Genomic DNA, 15,477 nt, shown 5'->3' on the forward strand with positions numbered 1-15,477 from the left:
CACATAAATGCGTCTCTGTGTGTGTCGGAAAAAGCAGTGATTCAGCCTGGTTTCGCCTTGTCGCGGAAGTGGCGAGGCGTCTCCTTCGAGACTGCCGGCCGGAGAGATGCAGTTGGCGAACACATGCAGTACGAGGGTGGGTGTTTGAACTAAAATAGGGTTCGATTGGCCACTAAATTGGAAGAAAAAAGGGAAAAATCAGAAATAAATTTAGAAAGATAATAGTAAAGCTGAACGATTTGGGGAAAAAAGGACGATACTGGTGTTGTCGCATGTTTTTTTAATTCATATTTTCAGGGGATAGACCTATCATAAAATGATCTACTTCTCTGGCTAACATTCATATTGCCTTGATGGAAGTCATGGACGTTTGAATTCATAAAACGATCTTTTCACCAAGGAGTATTTTCGGGCTAGACTTTTCAAATGAATCTGTGCCTTCAACTAAATTAAAACAGTGATAACGCAACTTTGACTAAAAATAATGGTGACACGGTGAAATGGCCGAGCCTTTACCTTTATACTTTGAGTACATTTCAGAGCCTGTACTTTTTACTTTCTACTTGAGTAAGGAAGTTGAGTCAGTACTTCTACTTTTACCAGAGTCTAGTTTTACACAAGTATCTGTACTTCTACTTGAGTAAAGAATGCTTGTACTTTTGCCACCTCTGATACTCAGCCCTCATGTAGTACATGTACATAGGTTTAATTTTCACAAACATCCATCCTTTTCTTCATACTAACCGTGCTACCCTTGCTGGCCATCTACAGTTCAAAGCAAACTGATGGGGGACATAATCCCCATACACATACCCAAACTCTGCGAAGGCATTTAGCAAGAAACATAACTATATTTTTAAAATGGCCACCGATAGACTGCTGTAGCTTAACGTTGGCTTTGGCCCTTTTAATTCTTGTTTGCACTGAAACGAGGATTGTGGATTTGTCCTACCATAATTTGCGTCATAGATGGCAGCCTACAATGTCGAGTATGAGAACACGAATGGACAACTGTAAAAAGAAACCCAGCGGTGAGATTAAAATAAGGATAGACTTCGAAAAATCTGAACAATTTCTTTGTTCAAGTACTATGTGCATTTGTATGTGTGTGTGTGCTTGTTTTTCTTTTTTTGGGGGGGGGGGTTCCCTCTTTTTCTCCCCAACTGTACTTGGCCAATTGCCCTATTTTCTGAGCCGTCCCGGTCGCTGCTCCACCCCCTCTGCTGAAGGCTGCAGGGAGGGCTGCAGACTACCATGTGCTTCCTCCGACACGTGGAGTCGCCAGCTGCTTCTCGCCTGACAGTGAGGAGTTTCACCGGGGGGACGTAGCGCGTGGGAGGATCACGCTACTCCAGCCAGAGGAGACCGACCAGAGGAGGCACTAGTGCAGCGACCAGGGCACATACCCACATCCGGTTCCCCCACCCGCAGACACGGCCAATTTTGTCTGTAGGGATGACCAACCAAGCCGGAAGTAACACAGAGATTCGAACCGGTGATCCCTGTGTTGGTAGGCAACGGAATAGACTGCTATGCTACCCAGATGCCCCGTGCTTGTTTTTCTATCTGCATGGGGAGGAGATGTCTCCATTCGGATAGAAAAACCAGAAACCATCTACCTTGTGGGGACATTTTATGGGTCCCGATGAGGAAAAGGGTCTATTTTAGGGTTAGCGCGTGAATTTAGGGTTAAGTTAGAATTAGGATAAGGTTAAGGTAAGGGTTAAGGTTAGGCATGTAGTTATGATGGTTAAGGTTAGGGAATGAAGGGGTCCCCAAGTATAGAGAAACTAAGTCTGTGTGTGTGTTTGTTTGTGTGTGTGTGTGTTTCTGTATTTGTCATTCCCGGGTTCAAGATAGTATACTCCCTTCATTCACAATAGAATATGGCCAGAGTGAACAGCAATATTTGATACTGTTGATTTTCAAGTGTCTTTCACGGAGGTGAGTTGGCGGAGAACTGATAGGATCTGGGTAGTATTCAACAAACAGGAAAGAGGATGCAGGAACAGATGAAGACATCATCACCGGAGTGAAGGCAGCAAAGGCACAAGGGATCATCTCCAGGATTTAACCCCAATCTCCCTCTGATCTATTTCTTCTTGTTTCCTCTGTCTGTCTCTTTTGGCTCACTCCGGGCTTTCAATTCTATCTGATCTCTCTCAACCCGGGCCGCCTCATCTCATCTTCCTGCGCTTTTGTATTCATACATTCCCTCATCCCCATTCTTATCTTCTCATCTTTGTCTCACTCCATCTGCCTTTCAGGGTTCATCACCTGCCACCCCTCTGCCGCAATCTCGCCTTGGTATGTATGCGCAGCCTCATCTGCGTGCCGACGGCACCTTGGCCTCACGGAGCCAGGTTTCCCCATCTATCCGATTTCACTTACTCAAAGTCAGTTAGGGCCACGAAGCCACTTTATTATGTGACTTGTATGTTCAACTTTGTGAGGCCATCTAAACTGAAAGAAATTGACCTTAACCTTGCCTTTTACATCTGTGTGGATCAGGCGCTTATAGTGTAAGCGTACAAGCCCACTTGCTTATTATGCCCGCGTACTATTAAATACAGTGTGTATACCAACGCCGTGCACTCCTTTCATGGAGAAAAGTAGCAGCCTGAACTGTAAAGGGACAGGAGGACATATTGAGGGTTGGATAGAGGGTATAATCCCTTCTCTCCTGCAGAGAATAAGGTGGAATTTTCCCAGCAGGCAGCAGGTGTGATCCTAGCTGTAGCGCAGCGTGGGGAGGCGAATCAGAGCGATGACATTCCTGCACTCCAGAATGGTCACGGAGGCCAGCCAAACCCACCGCTGCGGACTGGCAGACGGTGAAATCACTGCTGGGACTGGAGTGTGTCCATCAAAGTGAGATTTGTGATGAAAGAAAGGAAAAAAAAGGATAAAGAGACATGATCAGGAATGAATGGGAGGTGAGAAGAGAAGGAGGGGAGATTCAGGAGCACGGCTAGTCAATCTGGATCTGAATATCCTCTACGTTTGTAGTGTGGACGCGGTCTCGACTCTGCATTTCGAAGATCTCATGTTGGACTTGCACTGTAATGACTAGGGGTGGGACAATTCACAGATCTCGTGGTTTGATACGTCTCACAATCCAGGGCTCACGATTTTGATTTCATACGATACAGTGAATGCCTTGGAAACAAAAGACAAAACAGTTCTCTATTTTTCAGCAAGATTGAGGACGTGGGCAAAACACCCAATCTGTGGTCCCAATCCAGCTGCTCCCTCAACTGTATTGACTGTTTTTCGCATTATCAGTGGTGACTGGAATTGACGTGTTGGACTTCACCAAATCTCCCCTCTTCAACAGCAGCCACCACCAAGTGTTGACTCGTGTGGCTCTCATACAACGGGCGTGTCTGGAACACAGAGCTCTTTAACTCCCACTCCGAAGAAATATAATGAGCCGTCACAGTCAAATAACTCCATGGCTCTCGAGAGCCACGAGTCGGTGGTCGAAGCCAAGTGGTGCGCTTCACTCGGGGGGCAACCACAGGAACTGCCGCGGCCGGGACGCGAACCCGTATCGCCCGCACCGCGGGAGACATCGCTAACCGCTCGACTAAAGGGTCAGACCCGTGACGGTGCGGCCAACGTTTCTTATCCATGCACGTTACACTAGTCGAGCGGTTAGCGATATTTCCCGCGGTGCGGGCGATACGGGTTCGCGTCCCGGCCGCGGCAGTTCCTGTGGTTGCCCCCCGAATTCGCTACAGTATTTATGGCGTTTATGCACGGCCAACAATCGGCGCGAGCAGATATTCACTGCGCGAGAATGTTTTTGTGCTCGCGCAGTGAGTGTCTGCTCGCGCTGATTATTGGCAGTGAATAAACGCCTTACATATCAAACGATTTGGAATTCGATCCAGTATCGTCCCACCACTAGAATGACCCAGACTCGAAATATTTTTTGTTCTATTCCGGACGAAAACGACTTTAATTTAGTCCTTTTTTTAAGGTCTGAAAGGAAAACCAGTTTTCCTCTGAGGAGATCAGTAAAGTGCAATCGGAATCAGAAAAAGTCCTTGGGGGGGGGGGGTAAACGTTATACTAATGTAATTAAATTTTGACTTTTACAACGATGGTAGACTAAGACAGTTACAACATTTTGTTTAAATGCACGTGCGCCGTTCTGGTGATTTGTTCGCAAACTTTGTGAACACGTTAGAAAATGAACCATCCATCACTCTCCCTCACGCACACAAACCCCATCACACTTCCGTGTCTGGTCATGTGATCAGTGCATCACTGCGGACACACGTCAGCAAACACATGTGGGTTTGTTGCATACGATGCAGGGAAAAAATGTTGAAGCGACAGTAGACAACATGGCCATTTTGGTTTTAGTTTTATTATTGTAGTTGATTAGACAAACTTTCTAACAAGGAACATTAGTAAAAAACTAAAATTTTAACAACCGATCAACCAAACAAATAAATAAAGCCAAGAAAAACGGAAATGGGGGAAAAAAATAAAACGGAATCTGGGAAAAAATAAAGCCGATTTCAGACGGCCTTACTTAATATAATCTCTGTGAGAGTGACAAACGTGCTACTTTTCAGTTTGTTTTTTTTTTAGTGGCATTTCTTTTGCTGTCACCGAGCCTCGTTGCGTCTCTCCAGTATGGAGAGGGAGAAATCTGTTCCGGACTTTTCCAGTAGAGGGCAGACTAACACGAGCTGCTCTTTGAGAGCCAGAAGCCCTGATGACATGGATGGGGAGAGCTACAAACCCACACAGAAAGAAATAGAAAGAAAAGGGAGGACGAGAAAGAGGGGGCGGGGGCACAGTGTGAAGAGTAAAGAGTACAGATTTACAAGGACAGACACCTTTCTCCCCTTTTACCGTCACTGTTGTTACTGAAAGACTTATGAGCCTATTCTTCTTCTCCCCTGGGTACCTTTCTGATAACATGTTGTGCAGATAGGAGCCCTCTGATGATTAAAGGAATAATATAAATTCCCCCTCCAGAGCCCGGCCCTCAATCCACTGCCAACCTTTAATTAAGTCTCCCCAACAGTGTCTAGCATACACGACAACTTGTATGGAACAAATGTGAAATGGTAGCAATCTCCAGCTAAGCTCATTTCTAATATACAGAGGAGACTGTTACCGATAACAATTAGGTGTCGAAAATCACGCCGATTAAAATCCTGAAGATCATCTTTTTTTCTTTTTTTAACTTACTGACACCAATGTTGATCCTTATTATGACATTAGCATGTGACCGCTTAGTCTTAGAAGTCTTAGAGATCCAAACACAAGCTTGGTGTGCTGTATTTGCTCTGTCAACTTCGTTTCTTCTCGAAATTCACAGACTTGGGCTGCTTTGGTAAAGACAGGAAATACTATGAGGCGTGTGGATTTTCCTCGGAGAGTCGTAACTGACATGAGCTAGAATGACCAACAACAAAAGCATTAATTATCTGGAGACACACTCAGCCATTTGTATGTAAAACTGCAGGATTTCAGCGTTCAGTGCACCTGAGTGGTACACTGAATGCAGAAATTGATTTGTTTCAAACACCTGTTTCCTCTTGGCTATTCTTTGTTTTATGATCAGCCAACAGGATGATGCCTCAGGAAGCGCCCACAGGCGTTTCTTTACAATCCTGACTTTCAACAACAGTGCTGCTGTGGGCAGGAAGCAGTCACCTTATGGCTCTTGCATGAAGTCTGGTGCCACTTTTTGTTTTGCTGGTACAGGCGACAGGCATGGGCGCAAGTCCATGAGTACTGGGATGGCATCCAGCGCTTTACTTGTGCCCCCGTCCATAGAGTTAGTGGTTGTGTCAGGAAGGGCATCCGACGTAAAATGTTGTCAAATCAGTATTCGGATTGACAAGACCACACCGGATCGGTTGAGGCACCATACCAGATCGGTCAAGGCCCGGGTTAACAGCGGCCGCCATTGGTACTGTGCCCTATCAGGGTACCGATGGAAACTGTAAAATCTGCTGGTGACCCCTGAGAAACAGGGAACAAGCCGAAAGAAGAAGAAGGCAAGCAGGTTAAATGGCTGCTATTTACCCTGGTGCCTCGAGGGGGACATTAAAATGAGGTACCCTGTGTGAACATAAGACGGCAGCTTATAAAAGTGATTGGGGGTGGTCATCTAAAATGACATAAAAGTGCATATAGATTGTACCGTTCACATTTTCTCAGTGGCAAAAAACCTCAACGACTGTCATGAAATTAAAATGGGGATTTTTTTTAATGTATAGATGATCCCTCCGCACAGCAAAACTCTAGACCAACTTGTCCAATGTTTTTTTCATTTTTACTTTTTAAAAAAATGTCTGCACGTTGCTGATATTCAGTGCACAAAAGTTACACTTTGGAAAACTGGCAGTCTGATGTTCATCAAACTTTCAGGCAAGCCCGGGAGGCGTAAGCAGCCTACGGCTTTGCTTAAAGCTACGTATTTGGTAAAGTCGCACAGTTAAAAATCACATATTGTGCGTTTGGTTTATTTTTATCATTCCATTTCTCAACAGATATCTGGCTGCTCAACAATGCCGTTTTGATTTTGCTTTATTTTTTCATTTCATTTCATATTTTATTTTTATTCTGTGGCGGCAGGCAGGGCTGAGGGCAGAAATACCGGTGGTGCCAAAGCTCCTCAGCACCTACAGAGCCGGCGCTGAAGTTTGTGAAAGTTTTACTATTCCTTCCTGCTCCTTATCTTCAATGCTTAGCCGCACACGTCTCCACTCCCAAGTTTCCTTGGGCTAGTAGGTTTAGTGTGCAAGTCTGGTTGTGTTTCTGATCAAGTCTGGCCGGCTAGTGATGTTAGCAAGCAGCAGGGAGAGGAGTGACATTTATTTTTCAGACCCCCGACCCTGAGGATGAAAAATGCATGTCTTGTGCTAAGCCAAGGTGGTTTGGGTAATCATTTATTCGAGCGCCTCCAATCCCACGTCTCAACGTTACTGGTCAGTGAGTGACAGGTGATGTGTGATGTCTCACTTCCCCCCCCTCCCCCAACTTCACCCTATGCCCCCATGTTCCGCCAAAGGACACTGTCAGACAGTCTGTCCGCTATCGGATGGACACCTGTCACGTCTAAACCTTGACCTGGATTCGTCTCTCCGTAACAACCCCGCACCCACCCCTACTTTTGACTTTTACTGCCGCCTCTAAATCGTCTCTCTGCTGCCATTGCTTATTTATCTCCACTATCCGTTTAAGAAGAAACATAACTCTTATGCCTTATGTAAAGAGCAACACCATAAATTAAATACAACACCCGCCACTGAATCCGAGTCTACTCCCTCCACCAACGTGAATGCATGTAAGCTACCTTTGTGGGGAAAAGGGTCGATGCCAGATGCAAACGTCCAGATGTGTGCACCCAGATCAGCTGTGTGCCAACTTAGAACTGTAATAGGAGGGTGAAAACCTATATGTAGATCATAATATGGAACTTATCTTATAAGCTGGAACGGGCCGGGGGGGTTCTCCCAAAACCCAGAGGATGAAAGGAGGGAAGTTTATACAACAGCCTTGGTCAAAGTAGGTACTTTTTCCGCAACTGATATCAGACAAAAGAATTGATGGAGAGCCTATCCAGATGGATGCACATAGATGATGTGACAGGTTTGGCCTCCATACGGTAATATTCCCCACACTTGATGAATGAGACAAATTGTTTTTTTTTAAATGTTGAAACAGGAGTTTACTTTTGTGTGTGTGTGTGAGTGAGTGAGAGCGTGTGCGTGTGTATGAATGTAAGAGTGAGAGAGAGAAAGTTTGTGTGTAAAGTAGAGCAGTGTGTCTGCAAGGCAAAATTATTCTTAAACTGATGATACACTACAGGCAAAATGAAGAGGGAGGGGAAAAATTAGGTGGAAGTGATCGGTAAGGGGGGGGGGTGAAGAGATGGTGAGACAGACACAGGGAGCCATGCTGGGGAGTTGGGCATCTCCCTGAAATTATAATATACACCCAATTTACTCTCATTTGCTGTGAAATTAGCTGGGAAATTTGTTTAGATCTTTCCCTCTGAAGGAAGTGTGAAGGAAGGAGCCGCTGGAGTGGTGAGGGATGGGAGGTCGCATCTATATGTCACACAGATACACAACCGGGTCTCTGGCTAGGCCCAGTCCATCCACACTGTAATGTTATAAACTCAGTCACCACTCAGTACTGGAGCCCATTACAGGCCCAGGTCCGAATCAAACTAATTCAGCCCCTGGGATCCAGGCTGTTCGCTTTATACACACTGTACTTGTGAATGTGCATTGAAATGTATGTCTCTTGCTTGTGTTCATGTTATGCTAGTCCTAAGCCCACTGTTTGCAGTATCAGCATCACGCAAATGACTTAATGGATAACCTCTGAGCTTGAATGGCCATAATGTAGTCCTAGCCACCTTCAAGTTGACAGTGGGACGGACGAGAGGCCAGCTGGTCATTTAAAGGTTGGTTTACACTTAAAATCCACAGAGCTTTTCTGCAGAGAAAAGGTGCTGCAGGCGGACATAAGTGCTGTGTCAGGCTTCTGGGCCAGGGCCAACTGTTCCCTTGCTTCGTGTGTGTGTGCGTGTGTGTGCGTGCAGGTCTTCTTTTGTGCGTATAGAATACACACACGCTGATATTACCCTCGGGGCTATTGCTCCCTATTAACCCTCTTACCCTCCATACTCCATAGTCCTGCACTGGCTCATAAACCTGGCACAGTAAGCCTCTGAGAGATGGGCAGTGCCAAGATATTGCCTCATCCCTGACCTATGACCCCTAACTACTGAAGTGGAACGTACCCAGGAGACATTTTGTGCCTGCTGCTGCATACGTACAATTTATTTTTTTTGCAGGCACCTCCTTGTTATGCATCAAGCTGGACTTCAATATTCACCTGGTTATTTCAAGTTTCAGGTCCTGGGTCCTGCCGTAAAAATTAAAAACTCTAACCACCTCTGAAACGTAGGCTCATTTGAACCAATGATATATTCAGGTGTATAAAAACCAGTGAAGTAAGTCAAAAATGAATATGCAAAATGCAGAACGTGCATTGGTTCATCTTCTATCCCCAAATGTGCATTTGCTGGAAAGAAAATTCCAACACTTGTGCAGAAGTAATAAAAATTATTTTTCACACTGCTGTGTTCATCATTCCCTTTACCCTCTAAATTTTCATTCCTTCAGAGACACAAGGTCCAACATTAATCCAGCCACACAGCCTGCGCTTGGTACCTGATGATCTGTTGCATCTGTAGCCGGTCAGGGTCAGAGGCTGAGAAGGTCGTCAGGGTGGTGCCTGCAGGGACGCCCTCCTCAAATCGAATATGTTTTGGGTTGGTGGGAAAGTAGGGAGGCTCGTTGACATCCTGGACAGAGATGGTGACCCCCGCCGTGGACTGGAGTGAGGATTGGATCCCACTGGCCAGGTGGGCCTGGTTGGATACCACCACCGTCAGCATGAAGGCACGGTTCATCTCGAAATCCACTGGCTGGAGGAGGGAAATGGCAGTGAGATGGGGGAGAGAATTTGCAGTGACAACAGGAGCCATTGCTTTCGGTCTTTCTGTAAGTAACCACTCGTTTGTGGTGAGTGCTTAAAAGGAGGGACTGATGGCAAAAGAAGGCATAGAATCCAAAAGGGGTATAAAGTACTGCATTTTACCTGTCACCCCTTAGGCACACACACACACACACAGGCTCAAAAACAACCAATCAATACCGTATCCATATATACAAAATTCCTATATACATAATCAATAACCCACAACACATTGTGGTAACTGTTTACATTATTCATACTCCTTACTGGCCAGTAAAAAGTCAAGGTGATGCGTTGCCTTGATATGTCATTTATCATTCATTCAGAGTCCTATGTAGCGGGACAAAATGGCCTTATTGTTCAAATTAATAAAAATGCAGGGGTTTTGAGATGATTTTTTAACTCATCCTTTTATCTCTAGTACCTCTTCATTTGAGGTTTCATAGCACCTTGACCGCCTCACAAACCAACCTGAACGACACCATCGCACACTGCCCTGCATATATGTATTCATCACCCTTACGCCGAGTGAAACAAAGCTTACACTATTCAGAGGCTGCTCTCATGGCTCCACCTTATCCCCTTTGTTTTCTATTTATGTGTGTGTGTGTCATTCCATAGGCAGTCTGAGCCTAAATCGTACTGACGGTTCTGTGCTCTCCTAATGAAGACCACATAATCAGGTTCAAATGACAACATGCAAATATGCGACATGCAGGTGCCGCTGATGCATTTTCAGATAGACAAGGATGATTGCTGCCCCAAGGCTTGTTTCTGTGCTTTTGATGGTGAGGGTAATGGCTTGCAACACATCTGTATGTTACATTGCCTTGGTGTTTTCAGCAGACTATGTGGCAGCATTGCACGTATACACAAAAAAAAGCATCAGAAATCAAGCCCTTGTCAGCCAAGGCTGCTCAGTTAACAAGGACATTGAAGTAGACATAGTTGTGTGTGTGTGTGTGTGTGTGTGTGTGTGTGTGTGTGTGTGTGTGTGTGTGCGTGCGCATATGTCTTTATGTACATGAGTCCTGGGTGTTAACACATGCCGGAATATGCACGCATGTGCACTGCTACACAGGCTCCTAAGCCTGTTTTGTGTACGTGCTTGTATTTTGTGTACACAGTGACCTTGTGGTAGGATGTGGTACCATTCACATTTGAACCGATACCAGTACTTGGAATTCGGTACTGGTACTCAACGGCACCTTTTTTCCGGTACTTTACTCTCTCTGTAATAAGAAAAATGTAATCTCAGTTGTAAAAAATAAGTCCCAACTTCTCAATCTCAACATCGTTATCTATCTATCTATCTATCTATCTATCTATCTATCTATCTATCTATCTATCTATCTATCTATCTATCTATCTATCTATCTATCTATCTATCTATCTATCTATCTATCTATCTATCTATCTATCTATCTATCTATCTATCTATCAGAATCATGTTTATTGGCCATGTAGGTTTGCACATACATGGAATCTGACTCTGGTTTTGTGACTCTGTCAGTGGACTTAACATAGAATAACAACACGACAACACAACAATCTTAAGATATATACACAAGGATTGGCTATATACAGGCGATATAAGAAGTGATAAAGTGCAATGGTGCAGAGAATATATCAGAGATGCTGAAATAGATGTTAGCAGGTTACTTGCATATACATGCCTGAGGAAGGTGGACATGACAGGGCATACCAGTATTCATACAATGTACAGTACAGTATATATACACATTGGTCGGAAAACCCCTCGTTTAGGGGAGGGGTAACTAGTCTCGCTCTTTCTCTCTACCGTATCCTCTCTCACCCAGATGCATACTTGCCACAAGCGGTAAACTAGGAGGGATTTTTCGAAAGGCTCATAAGGAATCTTATCAATATTAATTTTAATTCACAACACAACCTGCTTTTGCGATACCGAGATTTGGCACTGATTGATCTAATGTAAGTAGGTACTCGGTAGTACCGATGTAATTCAGTCGGTACACCCTACGGTGCCCTGGGAGCCCATTTAAAGGCTGACCACGCTCAAGGCTCTTTGATCCACAACCTGTGGTATTCAGAGCACAGGGAGGTCCAGAGAATAGCCGTAGGCTGGCTTGCAACCGCACCCCTCCCTTCCCCATGCTTGCACGCACATATATGTGGACTCTGATGGATGCCAGAGAGGTGAGAGGTCAATAACATGGCTTCCATCTCTTGCCCATGAGCCATTCAATCTGCCATCTCCTCCACATTGATCTCCGTGTTGCTCTCCTTTGCTTTCATCTAATTTGTTCCGCCTTCTTCTAACTTCCTATCTCCTTCTCTTTTTCACCTCTGGCCCTTCCCTCCCCATGATCTGCACCCTCTACGGCATGCATCCCTCAGATATCTGAAATCCATCTTGTCCTTTTCTCTCCTTTCGTCTCCTCTCCAACCACACCCCCCTCCAACCCCCGTATCTCCCTGCATTCATCATAAGCTGTGATTTACATATCTGTAATGACTCATCTGAACCGGTCCGATGCGTTCATCTTACATGCACCCTTGTTTGCCTGTCGACTTTATTGCCACTCTCAGAAGAAAAAAATAAATAAATGAGAAGGCCCTCCCAGGAGAGGAGTCTAAATGTGTGACATGTTCTGGCCAAGACCTCAGCGCTTGTTTCTGGAGGAGCTGTACTCCCTCGCTGGAGACGGCAACAAACCGAGATGCCAGTGTAAAGATGTGGAGAGTAGTCGGTAAACACAGGTACAAATGAGCCGAGGCGCCGAGGCAAAGAGCCGTCTCCCGGCTTCCCTGCTACACCTACAGTATCCGAGACCATGCGATAGATAACCGCTCTGTCTCCCATTCCCCTGAGCCGGTGGACGTCTTTCTGTTTGCCCGTCCAGGCAGTCTACTCTTTGCTGTTCCCTAGGCGCGACTCGTCTATTATTCTATGATTTCCTGATAAGCTCCCATGGGTCGCTGTGGAGGGTTACAGCTGGCCGCTTGCCTGCTGAATTTTACATCAGGGACTTTGGAGAGGAATTGATTATAAAAAGCAGTCATCTAGAGATAATGAAGAGAAGCAAAATGCCAATGCTCAGGGCCTGGAGTGTTGTGGGAATTAGGGAGGTGTTATCCCTATGCTTCAAATATTATTGTGGCATATGAGAGCCGAGTCACAGGAGTCGGAGACACGAGGAGAATACCCCCCGTGTCCAGTGGGCTCGGGAAAATAAATATTATTCATTTATTCATAAGTTTTAAAAAAAATAAATGAAGGAATATTAGTTATCTTAACATTTAAAGGTGAAGCCATATGCAAAGCTATACATATAAATAGCGCCAACAAAAAGCAAAAAAAAATACCTCTATACACATGGTAACAAAAGTATTTAAAATCCATTATGTATTTTCCCTAAAGGTAAATGGGCCAAATAACTAAACAACCTCTATCTGAACTGAACATTACTATTGTAGGTTGTTACAAGACAAGGTTTTGTTGTTGTGTCCATTTACCACAGCAGCTAGAACATTATGAGTGCATAAAAACCATTGCCTTTGTAATTGAGAAATCAATACCTAATTTGCTACAATGGCCACACCAACCATTGTGTGCCAGTCTGTGTGCATGAGCACCGGCTAGCACATAATAGCAGAGGGTGAACCCATGTGAAGGGCACACTGGCCTCCAATCCTTCACTTAGACTTACAGGGACCCCAATCTGTCCTCCACTGTCTCCCGAGTCTATTGTGATTTTCATACGTCTAAAATTCAGAGGGGAAATCAATGCGACATACAGCTATGCAACACCTTTTTTTTTTTTATGTTGACCTCTGTGGGACAGACAGAATCTGGGCGTGTGCTGAACAGGCTGACGTCTTACCTTCACCACCGTTACGATGCCATCATTGGAAACAGGGTCCGTGCGGATGGCGAAGTGACCGGCAGGGTCTCCGCTGATGATCCTGTAGATGGCGTTCCAGTTGGGAGAGTGAGGCTGGTCGGCGTCTATCACTGTCAGATTGGCGACCGCTATATCCACCCGGTTCTCTGGGACTTCACCGGAAAACTGAGGGAGAGGAGGGAAGTGAAACGATATGAAAGTGCTTCAAATCCCTCATTTTTTTTGCCATAGCTGAGGTCCCTCAGGATCTCTCAAGAGCCATTTGAGGGGGGCGATTTTTACAAAGTGCCACCGACTGCCTATCCACTGCTTTCATTTTCATTTTTCTTTATGCCATAGTAACACTTTTTTCCCCCCTCCCTTTTGGGTTTTCAGGTACAGCAAGCTTAATGATCCCACCCCTCAAGCCCCTGAGCGGTAAACAAGCACACAACACACGCTCTCACACACACACACACACACACAGTTACTGCTCCAATTTCTTTTGCTTTTTTTTTTTGCTTTTTCTAATGCTACTTTTCCCCCTATTCCCATTTCCCATCCACAGTGTGCGATAATGTTCCATTCTTTTGAAAGCTAGAGTGACAAGGGAAGACAGAATGGACGAAGGGGGGGGGGGGTCTGCAACGACGGGGGTTGAAACAGCTGTTTGAGTCTGTATGAGTGGCTTTTAGATGTCCCCTTGCTGTACAAACACGTGTGCTCCGTCCCGATAAGCTTGATGAAGAGTGAGAAGCTGTCTGTCATGTGTCTGCTGTGGTGGGGATGGATCAAAGCCATTCAGGCATAGGGGATGAAGCATCACCCCACTGCCATACCCCACCCCACTGCCATACCCCACCCCACCAACATCCACCAAAAAACACAATAACAGCAGCTATCTCCTGAAACACATCTCTGGAACTATTCCCACCCCCAGGACCGCCCCCTTAACAGCACCCCACCGCAGGGGGTCATATATATGTGTGTGTGTGTGTGTGTGTGTGTGTGTGTGTGTGTGTGTGTGTGTGTGTGTGTGTGTGTGTGTGTGATCTCATCACGAGGTATCAGGCGTGCAGCATCACACAGTCACAGTGTCGCCACGGGTAACAGGCGTGAAAGAGTCACTGAGCTGCTTATGTGTGAGTGTAGGATATCAAAGAGCAAAGCCCCAGACCAAACACTCCGACAGACCATAATACCCTGCCTGGCAACCCTCGCATCGGCCCAGCAAATAGCCGGCAGCAGCAGACAGATTAGGAGGTTGTGTTAGGAGAGCTGCTCAGAGACTCAATGACATTCTTAAGACAACAGACAAGTCCGGGTGGTCCTCATGAACCGCCTGAATTGGATAAGCAGGCAGGCTGCGGCCTGTTTGTATGAGATGGAAAATGTGTTTGTCCATTCATGTGTATTTTTTATTTTTCTGTGCATGTGTGTTTGTCTGTGCATGTGTGTTTGTCTGTGCAGTTGTGTTTGTGCATGCATGCATGCATGCATGCATGCGCATGCGTATCCTGTGTGTTGCTTTGGTTTTGCTCAGGGTAATCTCAAGTGCCAATTCAATAGTTTTACTTTCCCTCTTTTTTTTGTATCTAAGAGATGTGACAATATAAAACAATAAGATCCATCACCCTGGTTCTTACTAAGAGACTAGTTTGGAGCTTGTGAGGGTCCTTGGCGGCCTTTTTTCAGCACATGAGCCAAAGCCAGAAAGGTTTGATGCGGCACAGTTTGAAAAGGTCCAACACAACTCCTCGCATCAAATTCATTCTCTCAAAATCTCTTTCATCCAATGAATGTTCTTACTTTCCTCTTTCATTCACTCTCACTTGTGTAGCGACACAGCAGCAACAGGCGTTCTCTCTGCATAAATAATTGACTGGTGAGATTGTGAGTTGATGGATATTCCTCCCTCTTAAATCTCTCCACTCAACCAAAGCCCTCCTCTCTTTCCAACTCAATTCCTACCTATTCAAAAAAAAAAAAAACCACAACACAAAGCGAGCTGTGCCACGACTCTCAGTGGGTTCAAGAGCAGACTTCTGCGGCCGTATCCTTCTCCCAAATGCGCCAGCTCGAG

At 45.4% G+C, this 15,477-nt stretch overlaps 1 protein-coding gene across 1 annotated transcript in view; it reads right to left on the reverse strand.

Moving 5' to 3' along the window:
- The window catches only part of LOC130107579 (cadherin-4-like), a 333,350-nt gene that overhangs the window by 22,060 nt on the left and 295,813 nt on the right, over nt 1–15,477 (reverse strand). Inside the window, exons 10-11 of the mRNA XM_056274241.1 lie at nt 13,395–13,580; nt 9,222–9,478 (exon numbers count right to left, since the gene is read on the reverse strand). Of these exons, the coding sequence (XP_056130216.1) occupies nt 9,222–9,478; nt 13,395–13,580 (443 nt within the window). The remainder of the gene's footprint in view (nt 1–9,221; nt 9,479–13,394; nt 13,581–15,477) is intronic.

This window comes from Lampris incognitus, chromosome 2 (assembly GCF_029633865.1).
Source record: "Lampris incognitus isolate fLamInc1 chromosome 2, fLamInc1.hap2, whole genome shotgun sequence".
NCBI lineage: Eukaryota > Metazoa > Chordata > Actinopteri > Lampriformes > Lampridae > Lampris > Lampris incognitus.